This window comes from Gracilinanus agilis, chromosome 1, assembly GCF_016433145.1.
Source record: "Gracilinanus agilis isolate LMUSP501 chromosome 1, AgileGrace, whole genome shotgun sequence".
In the NCBI taxonomy this organism is placed as follows: Eukaryota; Metazoa; Chordata; class Mammalia; order Didelphimorphia; family Didelphidae; genus Gracilinanus; species Gracilinanus agilis.
In genome coordinates, this window is record NC_058130.1 from 784183429 (window position 1) to 784209061 (window position 25633).

Genomic DNA, 25633 nt, shown 5'->3' on the forward strand with positions numbered 1-25633 from the left:
TCCAAGCCTGATGACCTCGGCTTCATCCCTCTAAGCCTTGGCATCATCCATCGGGTGGCATGAAGGACACCAATACTCCAGGCTTCCCGGGGCTGATAGGAAACCTGGAAAGTCCCAAAGAAAAGGGTGCAACACGGGCCTTGGGCCTACCTGGGTCCAGGACTCTCAGGTTGTTCTTGACATGATAGAAATTGGCCACATTAAACTTGTCCAGGTTCGTGGGATCCTGCAGCAGAAACAAGACAGAAACACACAATGTCCTGCATGATCCGGGAAAGGGACCTGGGTGCATCTGGGCCTCAGTTTCCTCAAAGGGAAGCTCCAAGGTTCTTCTTCAGTATGATGATGAGATTAAACCTACCCTGCCCATTTTTAGTCTAATCACCAAAAATGTAAACACCCCACTTACACTTGAGTGGGGGAGGTCTGTGCAAGAGTGGGTGTAGAATCAGAATTGACTGACTGCCCCCTGGGCAGTCCTAAGCAAAGCATTTGTTGTGATTGGACACGTAAACTAAGAGGAAGGCACAGGAAGTAACACAAAAGAAGCGCCTTTAAAAGGGAGTGACAACTTCCTGTAAGTTCAGTTCTTGTTCATCTCCTGGAGCTAGATCTGGAGTTGGAGATGCTGCTTGCTAGACCTTGGTGAGACTATTCTTAAATCTCTCCCTTTGTACTATCATGTGGTGAGTGTAAAGATTGACCCTTCCTGGATTTCTCTGAAGGAACTCTCCTTTCAAAAGAGGCTTCGTGACTGAAGCTTTTGCTTCCTTCATCCCCAGCCCTCGGCCCAAGGCTGAGCTTTCTCTGGCTGAGGACTAATTAGCCTTGCCTGGGTTGAGCCAGGGGCCAGAGCAAATTACTTAGTGTATTAGGTTATCTTACCTTATCCTCTCTCTGATTTTCTTACTTTCACTCTCTCTTCTCATTTGTAAATAAACTACCATAAAAGTCATTTTGACTTTAGGTTTTTTATTAGGAATTAAATCAATTCAATGACGACCAAAACTTTTAATATTTAGTCAATAAAACCCTAATTTTTCCCTTTTTATCAGGGAACATTAGACCCCGGGGTCCTCATCTGCTAAGCAAGGACTGACTTCTCCCTGCTAGCCCTGATGCTCCCTGGGCCTCTGGGACCTAAATGCTAGCAGGCCCACAGCTCTGCCTGGACAGTCCCCTGCTTTCAGGGATCAGGAACTTGAACCCTAGAAGGAGGAACCACCTTCCCACTGAGATCACGAAGGCCTTCAGGAAGTCAAAAAATGGGCAATGAGGCATGGTCTTGAACCCAAACCCAGCACTTGCTCTTGTTATGAGTCAGTCAACAAACAGCGCTTCTCCACTCGCCCTGGATGCCAGCTGCTGGGGCTACAAAGATGAAACAGTCCCTGGCCTCCGGGACATCCTCTGGGAGACCATTGGAGTGCGGACAAAGAACCAGCCAAACATCCCATGGCTGGACTCCTCGCTCTCAGGCCTCCCCCTACAGCCTCCAACCTGACCTGGGCCAGGGACCAGAACAGGTCATCCCAACCGTCCCTTCCCATGGTCTAATGAGCCAAAAAGGGAGGACCCTGCCCCACCCCCATGAACACCCCAAGAATGGAGTCACTCCCAGGCAGAGCCTGACCCAAGAGAAAGGCCAGGCTGTTTCCTGTCCTCCCGTGTGACCCTCACCTGCCTGGGATAGCACCACACACACACACACTTTGTGCCCACTCTGGCACTACCTGCCATTGCAGCACAGGCCCCAGGGGGCTCAGACCTGGGCTTCTGCCTCTCTGGCGCTCCCCACACCCAGCTGCCCAAGAACCAGGGGACGTCCAGTCCCAAAAGGCCTCCCCTCCACCCCAAGTGTGAGTGTCTCCCAGAGGAGCCTAGAAGCCTGCGCCATTGACCCTGCGTCCAGGGGCCTCCCCTCCCGCGGCCTCGGCTGAATGGCATCAGAGACCCCCATGCAGGCCCAACTGGGCAGATGCTTGTGTTCCTGACTGCCAGAGAGGATGAGGAGCCTGGATGGAAGTGCTGGGCCCAAGGGCAGTAGAGGAGTTTAGAGAGAACTCTGGCCTCAGCTCTCCTCACTAACCAAAGCCCAGAGATGGTCAGAGGGCAGGGCCCGGGTTCGAGTCCCCTCCTTGGGGCCTGCAAGTCAGAGCACAGCAAGAAGAGGACAGGAAGGTTCCGGGTTCCAATCTAGCCCTGGTGGCGCCTCCTACCTGGAGAGTCACGATGTCCTGGCGGGAGAAGGCCTCGTCTGTCAGCAGGTCCTTGTAGTTCTTGGTTTTGATGTTCAGCTGCTCCACCGCCTGGGATGAGGCTGCAGATCAGGGCCGGCTCTGAGCCCATCCAGCCCAGTACCTCCCAGCAGCCCCTCCAGGAAGTCCGCCTTGATTCCCCTGACTAGCATCCGCTTGTGAACGGGCTACACCCCCTGAGCTGGGAGAAGAGGGATACTGGGGGGCCGGGCCTCAGCAGAGTGCCAGGAACAGAAGGGAGGTCCTAGGTTCCAATCCAGCCACCCCCAGCTGTGTGACCCTGGGCCAGTCACTCCCCTGCCCTGCATGGACACACACCATATGCCCAGACATCTCTGAAGAATGCTCCAGGAGGGGCAGACATGTTGGGGAGCCCTGGAGGGCAGCTAGAGACCTCCACAACTGATCTCCCAGAATGAGCGGGGCCTCAGTCTCCCCATCTGGAAAATGGTCCCAAGGGGGATGGCTGAGGTTCCTTTTCCCCAAGGCTTAGAGGTAACCAGGGGCTTTGGGGGGGAAGGGGTGTCCCAGGTCCCAGAATGCTCAGGGGCTCCTCCCAGCCCCACCACGCCTCCAGTGAGGAATCCCCCAATGATTCTCAGAGCGCCCCATTTCCTTGCAGAGGAGCCTGAGGCAGGGAAGTGGCAGCACCCACCTCATAGGCATACACGTTGCCAGTGGAGCGGATGGCCACAATGTGCGAGTTGTTGGTGAAGACGGTGAAGAGCACCGGGCAGTGGTACTTCCCTGGGGATGAGGCGGCGTTAGTCCTACAGCCTCCTTGCCAGGGGTGGCTCTGCCCAGAACAGCGACTGGGCCGTGGGGAACACGGTGGCTGGAGCCCCGGGCCAGGAGGTAGGAGGTCCTGAGTTCCATTCCGGCCTTGGCCCCCTCCTTGCTGGGTGACCCTGGATAAATCACTTCACCCCCACTGCCCAGTCTTAGAGCGGACGGGCCGGAGCTGTGCAGAGCCTCCTGGGCTGGAGGGCCTTCCCAGCCCGTCCACCTCAGAGCCTTTGCACACACCATTCACCCCGTTCTGGCCTACATCGATCCCTTCTTCCTGTCCCCCCCTCCCCCCAACTCTACAAAGCGGATGGTGCACCTTCGTTATTCTTTGCGAAGTTCAGCTTGATCAGAGACTTGGCATCCAGCTTCTGAAAGGCAAAGCGAAGGTATTCCGCATGAAGGAAGTGACCGACTTGCATCAAATTCAAATTTTAAAAGGGGGAAACATCCCGCCTCAGGAGAGCAGCCGGGAGGCCATTCGTTGACCCGAGTCCTACAAATACTTTCAGGTACAGGACGGTGAAATGCCACCTCCCACGTCCAAGTCTTTCCCAAGGCAGTGCCCCCCACCTGGCAGGCCTCTCCCCTTCCTCCCAGCTATACATGCTCAGTCTCTAGTGATTGAGGGGATCCTCAGGATGAGAGCCTCCTCCCCCTTCTGCCCCAGCACTCCCAGCCCACCCTCCGCACAATGCCCGTCTCGTCTGCTCCTCACACCAATCCTGAGGGGCAGGTGCTGCCACGATCCCCATTTTACAGATGGAGAGACTGAGGGTGAAGGACTTGCCCAGGGTCACGAGTGGGATCTGATCTCAGGCCTACTCAGGGAAAGCCAGGCCCTGCAGACATTGGTCCCTGCCACAGCCTCTCCCTCCCCAGCCTGTGCCTGGATGCCGTGCTGTCCTAGCAGGGTGCTGGACTCCCATGTGCCAAGGCTGCCTCTGACTCCAGCTACTGTGGACGTGTTTGCCCAACTGTGACAAGGATGAGGATTGGGTTCAGGAGGGGAAGCCCTAAAGTGCTCACCCAGCAATGGAGCCTGAGACTCCCCCTAGCTGCCCGCCCCCACCACCCTCCCAGCCTCTGGAGTCCCCCAATTCCTACAAAGTCTAGCTCTAACATTGTCTGTTTTCCTGTGGCCGCCAGGCCTGCCCTCCATGCCCACTTCGGCGTCTTCACTGAACTCTGCGCTCTTCCAGGGCTTCCTTGTCCCCTGGGGCTTGGCACACAGCAGGTGCTTAGTAAACGGTAGTGGACTAATTCAAAGTCTAAGAGTGACTTGGTGGGGATGTGATAATGAGATTATATCTACCTTGCCCATTCTCAAATCTAATCACCAAAAGTGTAAACAACTCCTCTTAACTCACAAGTTGGGAGGTCTGTGACCCGCATGTGCTAGAGTGACAAATCAGAATTGACTGACTGCCTCCTGGGCAGTCCTAAGAAAAGCGTCGGTTGTGAATGGACACGTAAACAAGGAGGAAGGCACAGGAAGTGACGCAAAAGAAGCCCCTTTAAAAGAGAGTTCAGTGCGTTCAGCTCTTCTTCTGGTTTGTGTCTTGAATCTGAAGGAGCTCTTCTGGTTCTGGACCTGGGACCCCGAGACCTTGGTGAGACTGTTCTTAAATCTTTCTCTTAGAATTACACGTGGTAAGTGTAGACTAAATCTTCCTGGAATTCCAAGGCCTTCTGGCTCTCGCCTTGGGATCAAGGCTGAACCTCTCTTGGTTGAGGGCTAATTAGATCTGTCTGGGTTAAGATAGGGGATCAGAGCAAATTACCTAGTGTGTTAGATTATTTATCCTATCTTATCCTCTCTCATTTCCTTATTTCTTCTTCCTCTTCTCATTTGTAAATAAACTTCCATACAAATCAATTTGACTTGAGGTTATTCCTTAATTGGGGATTGATAATTATTCAATTCCTTGGCAACCAAACCTTTTAATATTCACCCAATCAAACACCCCTTTACCCCTTACAGGGAGCAGTGGTCAAGCCAGGAGAGCCCCAATGCCCATCCAGCCCAGCACTGACCATCATGGCTCCTGAGAAGACCAGAATTCCTGGTGCCACCAAGACCTTGATGAGATCCCACCAAGGACTTCCCGGCCCCAAAGAGGCCAAGCTCCCTCTTCCCACCAGCACACGCTCCTCCTCACAGCACACGCACAGGCCATTCCTTGCAGAGAATGGAACCGGGGCGGGGGGGGGGGGGGGGACGGACTGCTTGCTGCATGTCCCCATGAGCTGTCACCAAACATTCAGACAAGTGGGCACAAGGGCAACAGTGTGAGCCAATCATAAGGGGCGGGAATGGAGAAGATGACTGAGAGGTCATGGAGGATACACATGTAAGGAAGGCCCAGACAAAGCCTCCACTGCCTGGGAGAACCCTCCGCAGAAAGGCCAAGGGATGGCACAGATGAGAAGGCATGGGTCAACTGTGACCTGCACCACGGAGAGGCCCATCCACATTGGGGAGGCCCCAAAGTGGCAACATGTAATTCAAGCCGCAGGGAGAGGCATGAGCCTGGAGGGTCATCCCTTCAGAGGGTCACCAATGAGCAGGTCCCATTTCTTTCTTCATGGATTCCACTGGTGGTGTCACAGGCTCCAGGAAGGGCACCAGGGCATCACAGAGGCAGGAGAATGGCCATGAAGACGGGATCAGACACTTGGTGGCTCTCAGTCTCGCCAGGCCTGTTCCCTCTTCTCTCCAAAAGAGGGAGCTAGACTTGGCAGCTCCCAGGGGCCCCTCAGCCCCAAAGCTCTTCTCCTGTGGAGGTAGGGGCTCTAATCTCAATTCTGCCCCTGATTGAGGGCCTGCCATCTCCTCTCTGTGCCTCAGTCATCTCGTCTATCAAAGAGGCAGAAACTAGGCAAAGCCATCTTCAAGGATTTTGCATTAGTGCTACAAAGGCCTCATCTTCCAGGAACAAACAGGCCTGACATCATGGTGGTGGCAAAGCTTAGACTCAAAGCCACATCTAGGGCCACTGCTAGCACCAAAGTTCCCTCTACCCAGCAGACCATTTCGGTTCTGAATGTATTCATTTCCCAAGAAGCTGAAGAAACATAGATGGTTTTTGAATGAAATAATTTCCCCTGAGGTTTCTACTTAGTAATTGAAGCCAACTCCTGTGATTAATTTTCACCAACAGCTTCTTCTCCAGAAACATCAAGAATGAAAGTGGCAGGGAGCAGGCAGATGGGGGTCTGGGGCACTTGAAGACCCAGCACCATCATCAGCCAAGCCTCTCACGAGGGGCAGGTGCCCCAAAGAGGGGCAGTCTGGTGTGGGAAGAAATGGCAATTCACATTCTGTGCCAAGACCACCCTTCCCATTGTAAAGTTCAGATCCAGCGCCGTCAAGGCAGTGCCCACTGTCTTCTTCACATGTGGGATTCTGAGTATCACAATGTCTGGGCTGGAAGGGGCCTTAGAGAGCATCCCATCTACTTCCCTCATTTTACGGACAGAGACACTGAGGCCTAGAGAAGGCACTGGAGTATAGTGGGAAAGAATGTGGATTGAGGGTCAGTCTGACTTTGACTCTTGCCCATTAATGACTACTTAGGTGGCATCGCCTACCTGGTCTGGGCATTGAGGAGCTGACTCAATGACCTCTAAGGTCCCTGCCAGCCCTGATGGACTATAACCCTATGGCTTGCCTAGAGGAGTCACAAAGACTCAGGAGCCTACCCCAGGTATAACTGACCAACTTGGGAGGAATAAGGACTTAAGAAGGCCTTAGGATCTCCAGTGAGGAGTGGCAAGCAGGATGAAGAACTGATGGCAAAATCCAGGGCCAGGGAGGCCCTGAAGCTCTTGGCTCCAGGCTGATGAGGAACAAGCTAGATGGCACCTGGAGGAGGGCAACCAGGAGTGAAGAGTCTCAAGTCCATCTGAAAATGAAGACTGAAGGAACTAGACAGGTTTAATCTGGAGAAGAGAGGAGTTGGCTATGTTGGAGTGGACACCGAAGGGCTATCACAGAGAGGTGGGATTGGTGCTGTTTTGCTTGGCCCAGGGGAACAAAACCAGGAGCAAAGTGTCAATAGGAAAGTTTCCTCATCATCAGGGTCATCCCAAGTTAGAACAGTCTGGATCAGGAGGTGGTGAGCTCCCTGTCAATGGAGGTCTTCAAGCAGGGGCTAACCATCCCTTGGTTGATCAGGTGTGGATTAGGCTGAGATTTCTGAGGGTTCTTAGGATTCACCAATACCTCTATGCCTGAGTCATCCTGTGGATTAATTTTGTATCCTGCAACTTCACTAAAGTTGTTAATAGGGGGCAGCTGGGTAGCTCAGTGGATTGAGAGCCAGGCCTAGGAACAGGAGGTCCTAGGTTCAAATCTGGCCTCAGACACTTCCCAGCTGTGTGACCCTGGGCAAGTCACTTGACCCCCATTGCCTACCCTTACCACTCTTCTGCCTTGGAGCCAATACACAGTATTGACTCCAAGATGGAAGGTAAGGCCTTAAAAATAAATAAATAAATGAAGTTGTTAATAATTTCTACTAGTTTTTTGCCTGATTCTCTAGGTATACCCTCATATATGCGAAGAGTGAGAACTTATGTTGTCTCATTATCTATTCTAATTCTTTCAATTTCTTTTTTTGCACTTACTGTTACAGCATTTCTAGTATATTAAATAGTAGCAGTGATAGCGATCATCTTTGCTTCACTCCCGATCCTAGTGGGAAGGGTTTTACATCCTGTTATAATGCTTACTGGTGGTGTTAGATGCCATTTATCACTTTAAAGAAAGCTCCATTTATTCCAATTTTTTTAAAACAAGGAATGGGTGTTATATTTTGTTAGAAGCTTTTTATGCATCTATTGAGGAAATAATCATATGGTTTGTTGGTTTAATTATTGACTTTATGCTGGTTTTCTTGATATTGAACTATCTCACCATTCCTGGTAGAAAGCCTACTTGATCATGTGATATGATCCTTGTGATATAATGTTAGTGTTTTTAAGATTTTTGAATCAATGTTCATTAGGGAGGCTGGTTTACAGTTGTCTTTCTGTTTTAACTCTTCCTGGTTTAGGTATCAATACCATATTTATTTCATAAAAAGTTTGGAAGAATTCTTTCTCTTCATATTTTTCCAAATAGTTTACATAGTATTGGAGTTACTTGTTCTTTGGATGTTTGGTAGAATTCATTTGTGAATCCATGCTGACCTGGGGCCTTTTTCTTAGGGAGTTCTTTAATAGTTTATTCAATTTCCTTTTCTGTGATGGAGTTAAGTATTCTACTTTCTCTTTTGTTAATCTGAGTAGTTTATATTTTTGTAAATAATCATCTATTGTCTAAGATTGTCAGATCTGTTGGCATATGGTTGGCTAAATTAACTCTCAACAACTGCTTTAATTTCATCATGAATTGTGATTTCATCTTTTTCATTTTAGATACTGGTAATTTGGCTTTCTTTTTTTTTTGGAATCAAGTTAACCCATAGTTAATTTATTTGTCTTTTCATAAAACCAGCTTCGTCTTATTTAGTTCAATGATTTTAATTCCAAGCTTATTAATCTCTCCCCTGATTTTCAAGATTTCCAATTCAGTGTTTATTAATGTTTTACTATGTATTTCCTCTTTTAACTCATAATTTTTCTTTTAGGAATCTGGATGGTACACCATTTGGTGCATATATATTTAGTATTATATTGTTTCATTGTCTATGGTGCCTTTTTATCAAGACATAATATCCTTATCTCTTTTGACTGGATCAATTTTAACTTTTGCTCTGAGATCATAATTGAGACTTTTTTTCTTTTTACTTTAGTCGAAGCGTAGTAAATGCTCCAAACCCTTACTTTTACTGTTTGCCTGCCTTAAATGTGTTTCTTAGACAGCATATTGTGGAATCATGGTTTTTAATCCACTCTGCTATCCTTTTCCATTTTATGGGTAAGTTCAACTCATTCACGGTTATGAATATTCATTGTTTGTTTCCCTCCATCTTATTTTTCCCATTTGGTTTTCTCTCCCTCTTTTTTTAGCCATTCTTTGTTCAGATGTTTTGTTTTAGACCACCCCCCCTTCATTTCATCCTTTTTGTCCATCCCCAACCCCCTCCCTTATTCCCCCTACCCTATTACTTCCCTATATGTTAAGGTAGATTTCTATAGCTAACTGTGAATGTTCTTACTTTGAGCTAATTGTGATGAGAGTAAGGTTCAAGCACAGCCTGCCACCACTTTTTTTTTTCTCCACTGTAGTGACTTACCTGCCTCTTCATAAGAGTTTATCTTCTTCTATCTCACCTTTTCTCTTCTCCCAATGTGTTCCCTTTTCCTGTCCCTTGATTTTTTAAGTATCAGACCATCCTATTCAGCTTCCTTCCTTCTTCCTATGTATACCTCCTTTTCGTCGCTCTAATAGTGGTAAAGTCCTTAAGAATCCCAAGTACTTTAGGCATCTTGCATACTCTAACTATTAGAGATATCTCAAATATTTCAATTATCACCTTCCCAGCTATAAACACACTTAATTCAGCCTTAATGAACCCCCTAAATTTTCAGTTTACCTTTTTATGCTTCTCTTGAGTGTCAAATTTCCTCATTGAATTTTCTTTTTAGGTCTGGTTCTTTGGTTGGGAAAGACCTAAATTCCTCTATTTTGTTAAAACATCAATTTTTTTCCCCTGGAGGATTATGCTCAGTTTTGCTGGGCATATAATCTTTGGTTGGAGTCCTAAATCTTTTGCTTCTCAGAATATTATATTCCATGCCTTCTGGTACTTTAATGTTGAAGCTGCTTGGTCCTGTGTATTCCTGACTGTGGCTCAATAATATTTGAACTGTTTCTTTCTGGTTACCTGTAATACTTTTTCCTTTGCCCAGGAGTTCTGGAATTTGGCTATGAGAGTCCCATAGTATTTCATTTTGGATTCTCTTTCAGGAAGTGATTGGTGGATTCTCTCAATTTCTATTTTTCCCTCTTGTTTGAGGATATCAGGGCAATTTCAGGTAATAATTTCTTGTACTATGGTGTCCAGGTTCTTCTGATCATGGCTTTCCAGTTTTCTGATGATTCTTAAATTATCTCTTGTGTGAATTAAATACCTAGGGGACCTCCAACCCAGTCAATCCCAGAAGACTCACTGCATTAAATAACCACAGGAATCAGAGTCAACAAGTCTGGGTCTGCCAGCATGGCAGGTCAGATCACAGAGGTCAGGGAGATGCGACATATGGAGGCTGGTGGCCAATGGAAGGATCCTAAAGGATCAAGGGGAAGTGCTTAGAGGGAAGCTTGAAGTACCTGAAGCCCTTGCTCTCTCTGGGTCTGTCTTTCTCTCCCCCTCCCCCATTCTCTGAGCAGTACTAGCACTGGCTTATCTCTGGCAAGCAGGTCACGTGGAAGCTGATAATACGTTAAAGTTAGAAAGTCTGGAAATCTTATTTCTCTCTTTCTCTTACTAATAAATACTTATAAATTTAGTATAAAATTTCTAAGATTGATTTTTATTCATAACAATCTTCTGGATCTATTTTCTTTCTAGGTCAATTGTTTTTCAGTGAGGTATTTTAGATTTTCTTCTATTTTTCATTCTTTTCTCCTATTGTTTCCTGGTGCCTTCTTTATCCATTACCTTCTATTTTAATTCTAATTTTTAGAGAGTTATTCTCTTTCTTAGGTTTTTGTGTTTCCTTTTCTATTTGGCTAATCCTATTCTTTGAAGTTTTTTTCTTCAGGTTTTTTTTTGGGGGGGGAGAGGGTTAGCCTCCATTTCCATTTGGTTCATTCTTTCCTTAGGGAGCTGTCTCCTGCTCTGGGGGCTCTGCCACTTCATCACCTCAGGTCACGTGGAAGGGCACTGGTCTCCTGCTTGTTCTGCCTTCCTTACCTGTGGAGAGTGGCTTGGATTGTGCTGGTCCCTCACTCTGCTGCCACATGGGAATGTGTAGGTTCACCAAAGTCACTGTGAATCCTGGCCCCAACCTTCACTAGCTGTGTGACCTTAGGCAGGTCCCTTGGGTCTCAGCTCTCTCATGGGTAAAATGGGTATAATACTTGCCCACTCAACTTCCCAGGGTGGTGATGGGGAGAATATCTTGTAAATCTTAAAGTAGCCCATACATGGAAATCATCTATGAGATTCAAGTCCCCTTCTAGAACATCCTGCCCCACCCCAGGTGCATACAGTATCTTCTGAGGCCACCAATTAGAAGCTCCAGCAGCCTCTAGCCTCTGGGCCCAGCTAGGAAAGGAATGATGGAACCCAGAGAACGGCTGGCTAGTGAGGTGAATCAAACACAGTTGGCACTGCAGCTGGCATGAGGCAGAGAAGTCAATGCTCACTGTCTACATTCATCTTGAAAGTGGCCTCAAGGCCAGGACATCAGTTCTCATCTAGGAGAAGCTGAGGAGCCCCCAAGGCTTTTCTCTAGTTAACACCCAGGAGAGAAGGTACAGAGTTCATACTCTTTTTCCTCCATTGAAACCTCTCTTCACCTAAGAAAAGTGAAAAGGCCTCAAATCCCTGAAGATCTGTTCTAACCTGGCAACACTAGGAGCAGAGACAGTTTAGTGTACAGGCAAGAAACTCTCTGCAACTTACTGGTGCACGGCCTGGGGCCACCCACCAGACCCCACAGTGCCCCTGACCCTCTCTGAGACCCACATGTAAGCTCGACTCCAGTCGACCATGGTGGGGAGGGTTTCCTTGCTAGGAGGTTCCATGCCAGTGGCATCACACGCTGGCACCATTAGTACAGGATGGCCAAGTTGTGCCTACCTCCTGGTGCCCACCTACCTCTCCAGTGCTAGGATTGGTCCCATACTTCTTTATCCAAGGCACAATATTCCTAAAGGGACAAGAGAAAAGAAGAGGCTTCAGTGTGGTAACTATTGGGTTCCCTCAGAGTGGGAACGTCCATTCCCCAAACATTCTCCAGCTAGTTCTCAGAAAGCGAGGCCATTAGAACTCTCTTTGTGACCAGGGGCTCTCACCCTCAGCACTGTCTCCAAGGGCAGGCCTATAATCTTTCTCCACAGGCCCATGGGCTGGCTTCTCCTGGAGTCCAATATCCTAAAAAGGCCTTTACTTTGGTTTGGATATCCATGAATAATTCTTTCCTTGAAATCATTCCCTGGGCCTGTCACTGCAGAAGCCCTCCTTAGAAGGGAGCCCTGATGCTCCCAACCTCTAAGAGGATCTCAGGATGGAGAACACTGTCTACATCAGCTGAACCTCTCTGGGCCTCTACTTCGTCAACTGTAAAATGGGAAGTCTGGTGTTGCCAGTCAACAAACACTCATTAAGCACCAGGGCTGTGCCAGCAGGATGGTGCCTAGTGCTCAGGGCCCCAAATACAGAAGGGCCAGGGGAGGGCAGTAGCAATAATGAGAATAGTCAGAACCATTGCTATTCCTGTCGTAGGGCACTTGGTACCTGGGCTCATCTGATCCTCATTCCAAAACCCAATTCCAACTGTCCAGAGTGAGGTGAGGGAGCTGGTACCACTGCCATCCCCTTATTGCTTAGTTAAAATGTAAACCGCTGAGTCTCCCAGTATGATTTAGCACCAGCTCATCTACGTTTGGCAAGGAGTATGTTAGGTTTATGTTAAAATAAAATAAAAGGCAACTGGAACAAAGGTGCCTGGGCAGTGCATCCCACGCCTATTAGGGCTAAGGTGCCCGAAGCCCCCTGGAACCTAAGCCAAGTTGTGGCTGCTACCATCCCAGAGGCCAAAGGTCCTGGGGTGGGGGTCAGCAATGCATGACCAAGCCATTATCACTAGCTTCAAAAAAGTTCTCAAAAAGGGAAAACACTTACAGTAAGTCAAAGACGACTCCATCAAGGGTGCACACCGGGTACTCAAATGGCTGCAGTGATAGACTGGGACACAGAAACACATTTCAGTCAGTCAAGGCAATGAGCCAGAGGCCCACACTGTGACCCCTCCTAATAGCCAGCAGCCTGCTTAATGCCCATAACACAATGCCAGTCAACAGCCCACTAGATGCCTAAGGCAGCCCCCAGGCTTGCAATTTGAGTCCAGTTTTCAATCTCCTTCTACTTCACCCTGTCCATCCAATCAGTAGTTGAGTAAGTGGCTAGCTCAGTACAGTGTGAAGAGCTTGAGCTCTGGAATCACAGGACTCGCCTCTGATGCTTACTGCCTGTGTAACCTTGATAAGACAAGTACCTTCCCAAGCCCTCAGTTTCCTCATCTGCAACAGAGGAGTGGGTGGCCTCTCTGACCCTTCCCAATCTCCTTTGCAGTCTCTCTATCAGGCCTTCAAGGCATCTTTCCTCTGCTACTCTCTCTCTGCCTCAATTCTCTTTCCACTTCATATCCTTCAAACATGATGAGACCTTCCTAGTGGCTGGCTCTCATTACCTGAGTCCTCTATTCAGGACCCTTCAGTGCCAGCCCACTGAATCCTCAGCTTGGCATTCAAGGCCCTCCACAATATGGCCCCGGGCTGTCTCTTTCATAATGATCTTCCTACCACCACTCCTTATACATCTTGTTCCAGGAGTGTAATGAGATCCCTAGCACCACTGCTGCCAGAGGTAGTGGGTGGCCCTCTCTCTCTCCCTTCCTTGGCCCCCTAGTCTCTTCCATTAAGATTTGAGCTCCTTAAGGACAGTGACTGCCACATTTTTACATTTGTGTCCCTGGCATTAGTAGTGTCCAGCCCAGAGTGAGCATCTTATAAATAAATGCCTTTTCATATATTTATTCGCTGTATAACTGACTTCCTCCTGCAGTCTCTAAGCTCCCTACAGAACCCCTAAGGGCCAGGAACACTGATGCTGAATGAATGTCACTGACCCAGTCATTTGGACCATGTTCTTAAGTGGAGAGAACCAGAATGGAAAGCAGCTCAGATGGATGCATTCAGCAGTCAGTATGGGCCCAAAGATCTTACCTGCAGTGATCAAAAGGTAAACGACGAAAATTTGCTTGTGGGAGATCTATGGGAAATCAAAGGGGAGACTGTGTCAGGTGTTGCTCTGGGGGAGAAAGGAATTCTGGAAGCAAAAGCTCACCTGATATCTTCCACCCCTCCTACCAGGGCACCTCCTGAAAATTCTACCATCCCCAATCGGAGAGGAAAATGAATGCAAGTATGAGTGAAAGAGGGAGGGAAAGAGAAAGAGGGAAGGAGGGAGGGAGAGAGGGGAAAGAGACAGAAAAACAGAAACAGAGATCCATCTCCCATTCAGTGAGACCTCCCAGTCCTCAGCCCACTGGAACTTGACTTTCATAGAATCCTGGACCCAGATCCAACCTCAGGCCTCAGCCTGTCCAAACAGCCAGGATGATGTCTCCCCAACATCTATGGGGCAGTTCTAAACTCCACCTGAACACTATATCAATGACAAGGATCTGGCCACACAAGATAGCAGGATGGGGAATCAGTCTCCATTGGAATCCTGGCTCTGCTGTTTGCCACTTACTGGGCCCGTTTCCTCTTTCTGTAAAACAAGGAGGTTGGCCCAAATGGCCTTAGTTTCCTGCCAACCTTCATCTAGGAGCCATCCTTATATTTTAGCCTTCAGCGAGAATAAATTAAGCACCTACTGCGTTTACTAGGCACTGAAGAAACAGACAAAATGAAAGTATGCCTGTCTGCACAAGGCCTCATCTTGGCAGCTCTCTAGATAAAGGATGGGTCAGTAAAGACCCATAGGGGAACCCAGGCCTGGAAGCCAGGAGCCCAAGCTTCAAATCCTCCAATGGTTATTTACTCCCTACAGGAGTCTGAGTCAGCGACTTAACCTTTGGATCTCAGTGATCAACAAGCAATTATTGGGGACAGCTGGGTAGCTCAGTGGATTGAGAGCCAGGCCTAGAGATGGGAGGTCCTAAGTTCAAATCTGGCCTCAGAAACTTCCCAGCTGTGTGACCCTGGGCAAGTCACTTGACCCCCATTGCCTAGCCCTTACCACTCTTCTGCCTTGGAGCCAATACACAGTATTGACTCCAAGATGGAAGGTGAGGGTTTAAAAAACAAACATACAAAAAAACAAGCAACTATTAATCACTGGCTGCCAGGCTCCAGTAGTAAGAAGGCAAAAATAGAATAGATCCTGCCTTAAGGAATGTACATTTTCTCAGAGGAGACAAAGTGTCTATGCATAAGCACCAACAGAATAAAGACAGAATGGGCAGGCAGGCATGAGCAGCTAAGACTGGATCTGAAAGGCACAGAGGTGGGAGACGAGGCATCTAGTGGCCTAAATAGCAAACGGGTCAGTCTGGTTGGTCAGCAGAGCTAAGGAAATGATGTGTGAAGCAGGCAAGGTAGGTGAGGACCAGGTTGAAATGGGCTTTCAAAAAGGCAATAGGGAGCCACTGTGGTCTAGTGAGGCGGGACTGCCATGATCATATCTGAGCGAAAATCATTTTGATAACTGTGTGAAGGTGGGAAGGCCGGGTGACAGGTGGTAAGGACCTGATTTTCAGCCCTGGAGCTTCCCCCCTTGGAAGTGCCCTCTGCCCCTATCTGGAGGACTAAGTAGAGACCATCTCTATTGAAGGGGGGCAGCCAGGCCAGCTATCTCTGCATTTCCCACCAGGACTTCTCCATCATGCCCTCTTTGCCCCTTGTACATGTAATCCCAGGGCTTAAGGAGCATCTGGTCCATAGTGAGCACTTAGTAAAGGCCCGGTGACTGATGACTGACAAGTGATGGGGGGAGACTCAATATAGTGGAAGTCTTACCTTTGGGCACCCCCCACCCCACTCTCCCTAGAGCCTGGCCTCCACCTGGGCATCACCAGGAATACAGAGCCTGAGGAGCTCATCTCCCCATGACTCCAGGGAAGGCTTCTGAGCCAAGCCTCCTTGAAACTCAAGTGCCAGGAAAGAAGGGAGTACCCTGGATACTCACCAGGCTTCTTGCCACCATAGAAGTGCGTGTACTCAGCGCAGGTTATGTACCTACAACAGAAGGCATGGATCAGCCCCATGCCTTGGCTAAGCCACCCCAATCCCCTCCCCACACCTTGGTTTGCCCTGATTCTCTTGGGCCCCAGGGAGGCATGTTCCCAGACTGAAGCCCCTAGTCAGGCAGTTCTAAGTAGAGGATCCAATGGTCTCAGTTCCACATCTGGCCCTGACCTAAAACCCGGGTCAAGTCTCTTCCTCTCTCTGGTCTGGTTAGGATGACAGCTAAAGGGGTGGGAGGGGGAAGGGCGGGGTTTCAGTCGTGGCCTACAGGAGGCGCATTCCGGGGGGAGACCACTGGAAACAGCTGTGGCCAGAAAAAGACCCCGACAGGAAGGGCTGGAGCATGGCATTAGGGTGGGGCAGGGGGGCCTGGGCTGGGGCTAAAAGAAGGGACTCCACAGGCCGGGTGCCCTGAGGCATCCTAAGGTCTAAAGAGTCCCGCTCATCCCTTCTAGGATCCCGGCCCCTCTGGGCTGCTGGAGACCCCGCTAGGAAATGCTACATTTCAGCCAAAGCTCTTTCCCTCTCCGAGATCACAGACCCCCTCCCCCAATCTACGGCCGGGAATCTCGGGTCTAGAGCAGTCTCTACGTTCCAGCTGAGGAGCCTGAAACCTGGAATGGGGCCCGAGCGGGGTCGAGAGGAGTCCTAAGGGTCCGGTCCTCTAGGTCTGAGTCCCGGAGAAAGCCAAGAGCTTTGACCTCTGACCCCTGACCCCAAGAGAAGCCTGCCCGCCCACGCTGCCCGCCTAGGTATCTCTAAGGACCGTCCCCGCCTCCTCTGGAGACCTCCGAGCCCCGCGGGGCACTCAGAGATGCTGAGCATGCCCTCACATCTTATCCTTCTGGTGCTGCCGCTTCCCCATGGTGGCGGCGGGGACGGGGCAGGGGTCTGCCCCGAGCCCAGGGTCCCTCCCCGCCTCCTCCGGCACCACCTCTTCGTAGCTCCGTACGGACTGCCCGCGCAGCGCCGCTTCCGGGATGCCCAACGGAACTTCCGGCCAGCCTTCAGGAACTTCCGGCGAGCCAACCGGGATGTTAGGTATGCCGGGAAATGTAGTCCAGCGCTGCCTCCCCCATAAGCAACTTGTCACGGAGCATGCGCCTTGGGAGAGGTCACTTGCTCGTTGTGGGCTGTAGATTCCCCTTTGTAAAAATATTAGGGTCCTACGAAATCGGATCTTAGGGACCTGGACGTTAGAGCCCATCTCTTGCGATTTCCTTGTTGGGACGGGGAAACTGAGTCACACCTGTCCCAGGTCCGGGGCAGAACGTAGCAATACTGGGATTCAAACCCAGGAGTTCAGGCTCTGAACCCAGCTCTCTTCATAGGCACAGCCCAGCAGCCAATCCCCTCGCTCGATGCATCTGACGATGTTTACCCCATTAAAAATGAAAATAGCTTCATATTAGATGGAAATAGCGGGGACCTCTGGGGACCCCCGGAAGAGTCTCCAGACCACGCTTTGAGATCATCTTAGACCCTCCCCACCTCCAATTTGTAGATGGGGAAACTGAGGCCCGGGGAGGTGCAGGTCGCACCTGGCTCTTCTGATTCCAGCGCCCTTTCCCCTGCAGGGACGAATCTGGGTCTGTGGCCAAACCCTGGTTTGTCACAAAGGTTAGTCCCCTTTCCAGGACTGGTGACACACTTATAGTGAGGAACTTCAGGGCCCTCCCCTCCCCCCCAGCTCTGCCCTTCCCCTCCTCCCCACCTGGGGTCAAAAGCCAGCATTGGGAAGAGGCGGGGGCTGGAGCAAAGTGTCATTCACCCCATCCCTGGGGGCCCCCTTGGGAGCTGCAGAGGGCGAAGGCCCGCGTGGGGGGGGCCTTGAGGTCCCTCCTCCCCCTCGCCCCCCCAAGGGATTCTGGCTTCTCCCTCAGTCGGTCGTCAGTGACCATTTATTAAACACGTCCTCCACGCCAGGCAGCAGGCCGAGCCCGGGGAGCACAGAGAAAGGCAAAGGCCCTGCTGGGGGGGAGCTCACAGTCTGGGGGGCGGGAGACAAGGAGCTGTGTGTGTGTGTGTGTGTGTGTGTGTGTGTGTGTGTGTGTGTGTGTGTGTTCTATGAGAGTGGCAGCAGGGAGAGCCGCCTTTCAGGGAAGCCAGGCAAGCGCTGGGTGATGGGAACTTTAGAGGCCAAAAGGGTGATGGGGGGGGAGGTGAGGCAGCAGATGGGCCAGTGTGGGTAGAGACTGCAGCGGCTCGGAAGCAGGTGATGAGCTGCGCCCCTGCCTGGGTCCGGGCCTGAGTTCGAGGGAAGCAATGGTCTTCTCCCTGGGAATGGGCAGTAGGAGGAGTGGGTGTGTTTGGCGTCTGCAAGGCATCTTGTTCAATGTCTAACGGGAGGCAGCTGGGGGCTCCGAGGATAGAGTCGGCCGGAGATGGGAGGTCCCGAGTTCCAATGTGGCCTCAGATACTTCCTCGCTGGGTGACTGGCCGAGTCCCTCCACCCCACCAACCAGGGTGACAGGTTTTAAGAAGGAGCACACACGGCCGCATTTAGAGCTGGGGAATGAAACACGAGAACCGGGATGGACAGCCCTGAGAAGGAGCTGGGGGGGGATCATGATCCCATTTTACAGAGGAAGAAACCGATGTGTAAAACAGTGTGGAGCGGGACTGGAACTCAGCTCTTCTCCTACCTTCTGTAGAGGCCTTCCTGCTCCCCCTCACACACGCGCGCGAGCACACACACACACACACACACACACACACACACACACACATATGCTCTGAGCTTAGCTTGCTTCTGCTCTGGGGACATCATGCACACCCCCAGTTATTCGCCTGTAAACCCCCCCCCAATAAGTGGGAGGCCCTCCAGGGCAGGGCCTGGGGCTTTGCTTCCTCTGGATCCCCAGAGCCTGGCCCAAAGGAGGCCCTTTAATAAAGGTTCATTGATGGCCGGTGCCGCTCGAGGGGCCGCCAAGGAACTGGGCCTGGGCCAGGCGGAGGGAGCCACCAGTGAGAACGACGTCGTGGCTGGTCCCCACAGACAGGGTAGGCCCAGGAGCTGCCAGCTCCCCCCTCGGGGGCTTCATCCCTGCCCTTTGGGGGCCACCTTGTCCCCTCTGTGGTGACCAAAGACACGGGAAGCTGCCGCAGGGGCTTGTGGGTTCTGTCATTCGTGTTATTCACTGGGCCCACATGCTGCTGTGTCACCTGTCTAGAGGGCTCATGGCCCAGCCAAGGCGAGTGGAGAACTGCTTGTGAGCCCTCTGCCCCCGTCCCCACCCCAGAGCGGCTCTTTGTGGGGAGGCTCCGAGGATTCTGGGAGGCAGCTGTGAGGACGGGGGAAAGGGGCTGGGCCTGCCCACCCCTGGCAGTGAGGGCTGTTCTGAACCGAGTCTCAGGGTGTTAGCCGCTGCTCCCCGGGCTGTCTGTGCTCGTGGGAGGCCCCTGGGGGGCCTGGCCCGGGGGCTGCACCGTCTCCACCGTCTCCTCCAGGCTCCCACTGGGAAACACCACGTAGCGGGTGCTGCCCGACCCCGGAGGGTCCTGGATGTTCTCCTTACTGTGTCTGATTCCATAGCCAAAGTAGACCCCAAGCCCTGCAGGGAAAGAAGCAGGTTAGGCCCCCTAACCTGGGGGAGACCCAGGAGTACCCAGAGGGATGGAAGCCTTAGGGGGACACGGAACCCCAAAACTCTGAGCCAGCAGGGATGTGAGAGGCTTCTGGTCCAAACACCGTGTGATTCAGAATCCTCTCCCTAAACAAGCCTCTTCCTGGACTGTGGGAAGCCAATAAGAGAATAGATAAAAATCTGAGACTCCTCTTTTGACCCCTTTTTTGATCCTTGTGATTTCTTGTTGAAAAGTATTATGGCCTTATTGAAGAGCTTTAGGTTCCTAGCGGGCCAGCATTTAAAAGGTTAACACTCTCCCCCTTTGGCCAGGAATGCAGCTGCCTGGTATAGCCAAGGCCAAAACCTTAGCAGGGGCAATTCAACCCTCAGAAAAATATTCCCCAACTTGGCTTTCTGATAAGAACCCAGTCAAAAATCAGCCTTGGCCTTAGTCTGTTCTGAAACCAATGAGACCTTTTGTATTTTGATATGACATAATTTGTAACTTCTGCACATCTGCAAAGTTTTTGGGGGGGGTTCTTTTGTGTGAAATGAGTTTTGAAATCTATTTAATAAACTCCATGCTCCTGGAGACAGAGCTGGAAGCATGAGCTAAAAGATGTTCAGTGTCAGTTATTTCCTTATCAACTAAACTGTCCTTATCAGATTATCAGAGATGATAAAGAGATCTTGAGACTGGACACCTCTAGGGACAGACGGGGAACTCACTCCCTTTGGAAGAAGCCCATTTGAATGGTTAGAAAGGTTTTCTGGGCCCCCATCTGCCAGCCTGTCCTGGGACAGAGGTACCCATCTGCTCTGCTGTGTCCTGGCGGCCAGAACCCTCCCCGAGGAGACAGGGTGGCAGGGAGGGATGCTCCAGCTTCATGGAAGGAGATGATGCCACTGCCCCCAGAGGGCACGGGGCTGCCCCCAGGTCAACTTCCCACTACTTCGGGTGCTCCCGGTCAGGCACTCAGGGGAAAGAGGGGTTCTAATGGGGTTAAGAACTTGTTTTTAAAAATGTTTTGATAGACACTTCCCAGCTGTGTGACCCTGGGCAAGTCACTTAACCCTTGTTCATCGCTTGGCCCTTCCCACTCTTCTGCCTTGGACGGATTCGGAGGCAAAAGGTGACGGTTTAGAGAAAACCCCCCAAAATATCTCAGGACACAAACAACCTGGTCAGATCCCCAGGGCTCGACCACTGAGGCCCTCCCTCTAATGGAGGGTCTGTGCTTCTGCGAGGGAGGCTGGGGCAGGAGGCCATGGGCCAGGCCACACCACGGAAACCTGGAAGGATTACGGAGGGCTTCTACGCTCTACTCTGGGCAGCTCAAAGCCTCAGAAGATAGAGCACTCGGCCCTGTGTTCAAATCTAGCCTTGGACACTAACTGCGTGATCCTGGGCAAGTCGCTTCACCCTGTTTGCCTCAGTTTCCTCATCTGTAAAACAAACTGGAGAAGGAAATGGCCAACTGCTCCAGGATGTCTGCCAAGAAAACCCCAAACTCCATTTGCCTCAGTTTCCTCATCTATAAAATTAAGCTGGAGAAGAAAATGGCCAATCGCTCTGGGATCTCTGCCTAGAAAATTCCAAATGGGGGAATTGGACATGACTGAACAACAAGTCTCTACTCCTTCCCGCACCCCATCCTGAGACCCCAAAGTGAACCCCCAGCCAGATGGGAAAGACATAAGACCCCTCCAGGGCAAGGACAGAATGTGGTCTGGAAGTCCCTGGAGGGAGAGCCCCTTCCCTCTTGTCTCTGCAGGTACACCATGGAGGGCTGTTGCATTGAGGGGCAGGAGTGTGCAGTCCCCAGCCCTGAGGATACCCCATTGGGCCGGAGCTCACTGGGCACTCACCTACTAGCAACCAGATGGCAAAGCGCAGCCAGGTCATATAACTCAGCTTCAGCATGAGACAGATGTTCAGAAGGATGCTGAGGGCCGGAGTCAGGGGCACCCAAGGGATCTAGAGGACAGGGGAAGGCAAAGCTCAGGAGTGGGGGAGGGGGTGGGAGTGGGGACCTGAGCAGGAAGGGGGGGTGACCCACTCCGACCCCTCCCCAGGCTACAGCAGTTCACGTGTGGATGCTGGAGTAGCAGGATGAATATCGGCTTGAGCAAGGCCTCTCCCCTTTGCCTTCGCTGGCTCCTCATTCCCTCTCTCCTCCCTAGTCTCAAAATGACCCCTTGAGCCTTGACCAGGGTGAGAAGAGTCATCCTCGGGCTCAGAAAGCAACTTTGCTTAGTAGTGCACCAAGAGAAACCGGAGCCACCAAGCTGAGACCCCTCCAGGGCCAGGAGGCAAAAAAGGGCCCCAGAGATCTCTCACAGACCCTCTTGGGATGGCCTGGCCTGGAGGAAGAGAGGAGAAGGGAGCAAAAGGGAAAGAAAAACATTGTCTAACCATCCAAACCACTGAAAAGGCTAATGGGGTATCTCCTAAGGTAGTGAGCTCTCCATCCATGAAGATCTTACAACCTTCAGCGGCAGGCCTTCCCCTTTAGCATTTACCCTTGGCTCCCCTGCTAGAATGGCAGCCCCTTGGGGGAAGGACTCTCTCTTGCCTTTCTTTGCATCCTTAATAAATAAACATTTAACTGAGCGACTTTTGTGTTTGTAGCTTTGTTGCTCTTCAGGGGGTTCCTTTAAATTCTGCTCTTCTCTGACTCTGGGAAGAAGGGAAATTAGGAGGGAGGGCGGCTGGGGCTGGGGACGGAGGAGAGGAGGGGGTGGAGAGTTACCTGGAAAGTGTCCTGGCTTGGCTGCTGCTGATGGGCACTGAGGAGGAACAGGCTGAACAGGAAGGCCAGGCTGCAGAGAACCAGCAGGAAGGCGGTGCACCAGCGGGGCAGATGCAGGGGGGAATCTCCAAAGATGAGCACGCAGCTGAGGCCAATGGCAGACACCATGAGCCCCGCCAGGGCCCAGGTCACAGCAGCCCCTGGGCTGCAGCGGGTGCCCAGAAAGGGCAGGTAAGGCCGCCAGGCCAGCTTGAGCTGGCCCGGCTCGGGGGCCTCGGCCTGGGTGGCCCCCACCAGCTGCAGCCGGTCACAGAAGGACTCATACTCCTTGGAGGGTGGTTCTGGACTGGCTGGGGCCGGCGGCGAGCTGGGGGCCGGGGCTCTCTGGAAGCGCAGGACGATGATACTGGCTGCCACAAAAGTGTAGGCCAGCAGCGTCCCAATGGACAGGAACTGGACCAGGGCCTCCAGGTCTAAGACCAAGGCCAGCAGCGCCATGAGGCCTCCAAACACCACGATGGCCACGACCGGCACCTGGGTCTTGGGGTGCACGTGGGCAAACGCCTGGAAGAAGAGTCCGTCGGTAGCCATGGCGTAGACGATTCTCGGCAGGGAGAAGAGATTACTGAGCAGGACGGTGTTCATGGCTGTGGGAGAGGCCCAGGAGCCGGGTCAGCTCAGAGCAGGGGCCGGGGAAAGGAGGGGAGCTCAGGGGTGGGCCCAGCTGATCATCTCGGGGTGTCTGGGAGGGCGGAGGGGGTCCATCTGCATCTGTTCCCCCCCCAACCCCTCATGGCCCAGGTCAGAGCAGACCTAAGGCAAACAATAACATCTAACATCAACATTTATTGCCATGTTTGCTCATTCAGTCTTCACAAGAACCCATTTTAGAGAGGAGGAAACTGAGGCTGACGGGTCAGCAGCTTGCCCAGGGCCACCCACCCAGCTAGTTGATTGTCTGACTCTGGCTCCCCCAGCTGGCTGTCTGGATCTGCAGTTAGGTGGGTACCCCAGGAGAGCCCCCCTTAACCTGCCTGGATTTGGCATCCCCACCTGCCAAATCAGGGGGTCGGACGAGGAGTTCTCTGACACCCCGAACTCCACCATCCCGTGACAGGCTTTGATGAGGCCGTGGGAGGTGGGTGCTGTTATTATCCCATTTGACAGATGAGGCAACAGAGGCCCAGAGAGGCTCCGTGTTTTGCCCAGGGTCTCACAGCGAGCCAGTGTCTGAGGTAGGATTTGAACTCAGGCCTTCCTGACTCCGATCCACTGCGCCTGTGGTGGCCCCCTTTGGGGCTTGACCGTTTCCCTCTCAGGTCCTCTATTGGGCGGTCATTGTGGCACGGCTAGTCCCTGACTTGGTCCTGTCACCAGACCGCCCTAGAAGGCCCCAACACGGCCAGGCCCGGACATGTTGGTCGGCTGGCCCCAGAGGAGGAGCGCGGGGTGAAGGGAACCTCCCTGAAAAACCACGGCCAGGCTGGCGGCCCCCCCCCCGGGCACCCAGGGCCAGAGGCAGCCCCCCCCACCCCGGGCCCCCAGCTGCCTCCCTCCTGCCTCCCGCACTCACCGCAGATGGATCCCGCAGCCACAATGAAGCCGGCCCAGCCGTAGCCACGCCGGTAGAAAGCATCGGCCAGCGCCGACTCCGGGTCCAGGCTGTACCAGGGCACCATGAGGGTCAGGACCATGGACACCAGGATGTAGGCCCCGGCCACCAGGCTCAGGGAGATGGCGATGGCCACGGGCACTGCCCGCTTGGGGTTCCTGGCCTCTTCGCTGGAGGCAGCGATGACGTCGAAGCCCACGAAGGCGTAGAAGCAGGTGGCCGTGCCCGCCAGGATGCCCGAGAAGCCGAAGGGGGCGAAGCCGCCCTCCTGGGCGCCCCAGTTCTTGGGCTGCGCCAGGACGAAGCCCAGGACGACGATGAAGACGATGACACCCAGGCTGAGGGCAGAGAAGATGTGGTTGAGCCAGGAGGAGACGCGGGCCCCGCAGGAAACAAAGGCGGCCGCGATCAGCAGGATGCCCGCCGCCAGGAAGTCCGGGTAGCGGGCGAGGAAGGGCACCCGCCACACGCCCACGTGGGTCTCCGTGAAGTTCCGGATGTGGTGACTGAAGATGGAATCCAGGTAGCCGCTCCAGGCGCGGGCCACGGCGGCGCCCCCGATCATGTACTCCAGGAGGACGTTCCAGCCGATGAGGAAGGCCCAGAGCTCGCCCATGGACACGTACGTGAACATGTAGGCCGAGCCCGTGCGCGGAACCCGGGCCCCGAACTCCGCGTAGCACAGGGCGGCCAGCAGCGAGGCCACGGCGGCCACAGCGAAGGACACGAGCACCGCCGGGCCCGCCATCTCCTTGGCCACCGTGCCCGTGAGCACGTAGAGGCCCGAGCCCACCATGCCCCCGATGCCCAGCAGCGCCAAGTCCAGGGTGGACAGGCAGCGCCTCAGGGACGTCTCCATCATGGCATCTTCCAGGGGCTTCAGGCGGTTGAGCTTCTGGCAGAGACGGGCCAGGCTGGCGGCACTGGGAAGCCCCCACGCCATGCTGGGGGAGCGGCCGGGCGCCAAGGGCTGGGCGACGAGGAGGTCGAGAAGGGGCCGAGAGCCGGCGCCTGTCCTGCGGGGGCCAGAAGGAAACGGGGCGGCTGAGCTCCAGCCAAGGGCGCCGCCCCACGCAGACAGACACACAGGGCTGCGGGACGCCCGGCCTGAGGGAAGGACGTCGAGGTCAAGTCTGGCCTCACACTCGACCTGCAGTGGGACTCTGAACAAGTCACTTACCCGCCGCCCGCCTCCGTTTTCTCATCTGTAAAAGGAGGTTCACAGCAGCGCCTCCCTCCTGCATGGGGTTGTTTTGAGGGTAAATACGATAATATCGGCCAAGCGCCGTGTAAACTACGAGCCACGCGAGCACACGCGGCATGCGTCAGACATCCAGGAGCCTCACCGCCCGGCCCCAGAGCCGGGGGTCCAGGCTGGGGCTCCCAACTGGCCGGAGAACGGAGCGTGTGGCCAGGACCGAGAACCGGAGAGCAGCAGGCCGGCTCCCCTGCCCTGTGTCCATCCCCGGGAAAGCCTGCAGCCCCGGGCTGCGCCCCCTCAGTTCTCAGGCACTCCGTACCCCAGAAGGGCGAGAGGCCAGCGCCCGGCTGTGCCCAGGACACCCTCTGAGGCCCAACCGTGGCGACTCTTCTGCCACTGAGCAGAACTGGGGACGTCCATCGGGCCCTGCTCCCTTCTCTCCGATCTTTAGCCTCCTTCTCTGCTGTCTCAGACCCCCAACCTTCCAAAGCCTCCTCTCGACCCCGCTGTGCTGCCAAGC

General features: G+C 52.8%; 2 protein-coding genes across 2 annotated transcripts in view; both read right to left on the reverse strand.

Annotated features, from left to right (window-relative positions):
- The window catches only part of PPIL2 (peptidylprolyl isomerase like 2), a 29596-nt gene extending 12652 nt beyond the window's left edge, over positions 1-16944 (reverse strand). The window contains exons 1-9 of the mRNA XM_044674747.1: positions 16812-16944; positions 15920-15969; positions 13951-13996; positions 12848-12910; positions 11822-11873; positions 3364-3415; positions 2914-3005; positions 2220-2309; positions 151-226 (exon numbers count right to left, since the gene is read on the reverse strand). Coding sequence (XP_044530682.1) covers positions 151-226; positions 2220-2309; positions 2914-3005; positions 3364-3415; positions 11822-11873; positions 12848-12910; positions 13951-13996; positions 15920-15969; positions 16812-16843 — 553 coding nt within the window. The 5' untranslated portion in view covers positions 16844-16944. The remainder of the gene's footprint in view (positions 1-150; positions 227-2219; positions 2310-2913; positions 3006-3363; positions 3416-11821; positions 11874-12847; positions 12911-13950; positions 13997-15919; positions 15970-16811) is intronic.
- A 2394-nt stretch (positions 16945-19338) lies between these two features.
- On the reverse strand, positions 19339-24879 carry SLC7A4 (solute carrier family 7 member 4). The gene is made up of 4 exons (XM_044658913.1): positions 23874-24879; positions 22301-22947; positions 21417-21525; positions 19339-19532 (listed from the first exon to the last, which is right to left on the reverse strand). The coding sequence occupies exons 1-4, from the start codon at positions 24853-24855 to the stop codon at positions 19339-19341; spliced, it is 1932 nt and encodes a 643-aa protein (XP_044514848.1). The 5' UTR covers positions 24856-24879.
- Between the last annotated feature and the right edge of the window lie 754 nt (positions 24880-25633).

What these genes read in the sequence shown, in the direction of transcription:
- SLC7A4 (XM_044658913.1), bottom strand. Translation starts at nt 24,855, where the DNA reads ATGGCGTGGGGGCTTCCCAGTGCCGCCAGCCTGGCCCGTCTCTGCCAG. An exon ending in GGCTGCGGGATCCATCTGCG is followed by an intron (nt 22,948 to 23,873) that starts GTGAGTGCGGGA and finishes CCTCTCCCACAG; the next exon opens with CCATGAACACCGTCCTGCTC. An exon ending in TGCCATCTGGTTGCTAGTAG is followed by an intron (nt 19,533 to 21,416) that starts GTGAGTGCCCAG and finishes CTTTCCCTGCAG; the next exon opens with GGCTTGGGGTCTACTTTGGC.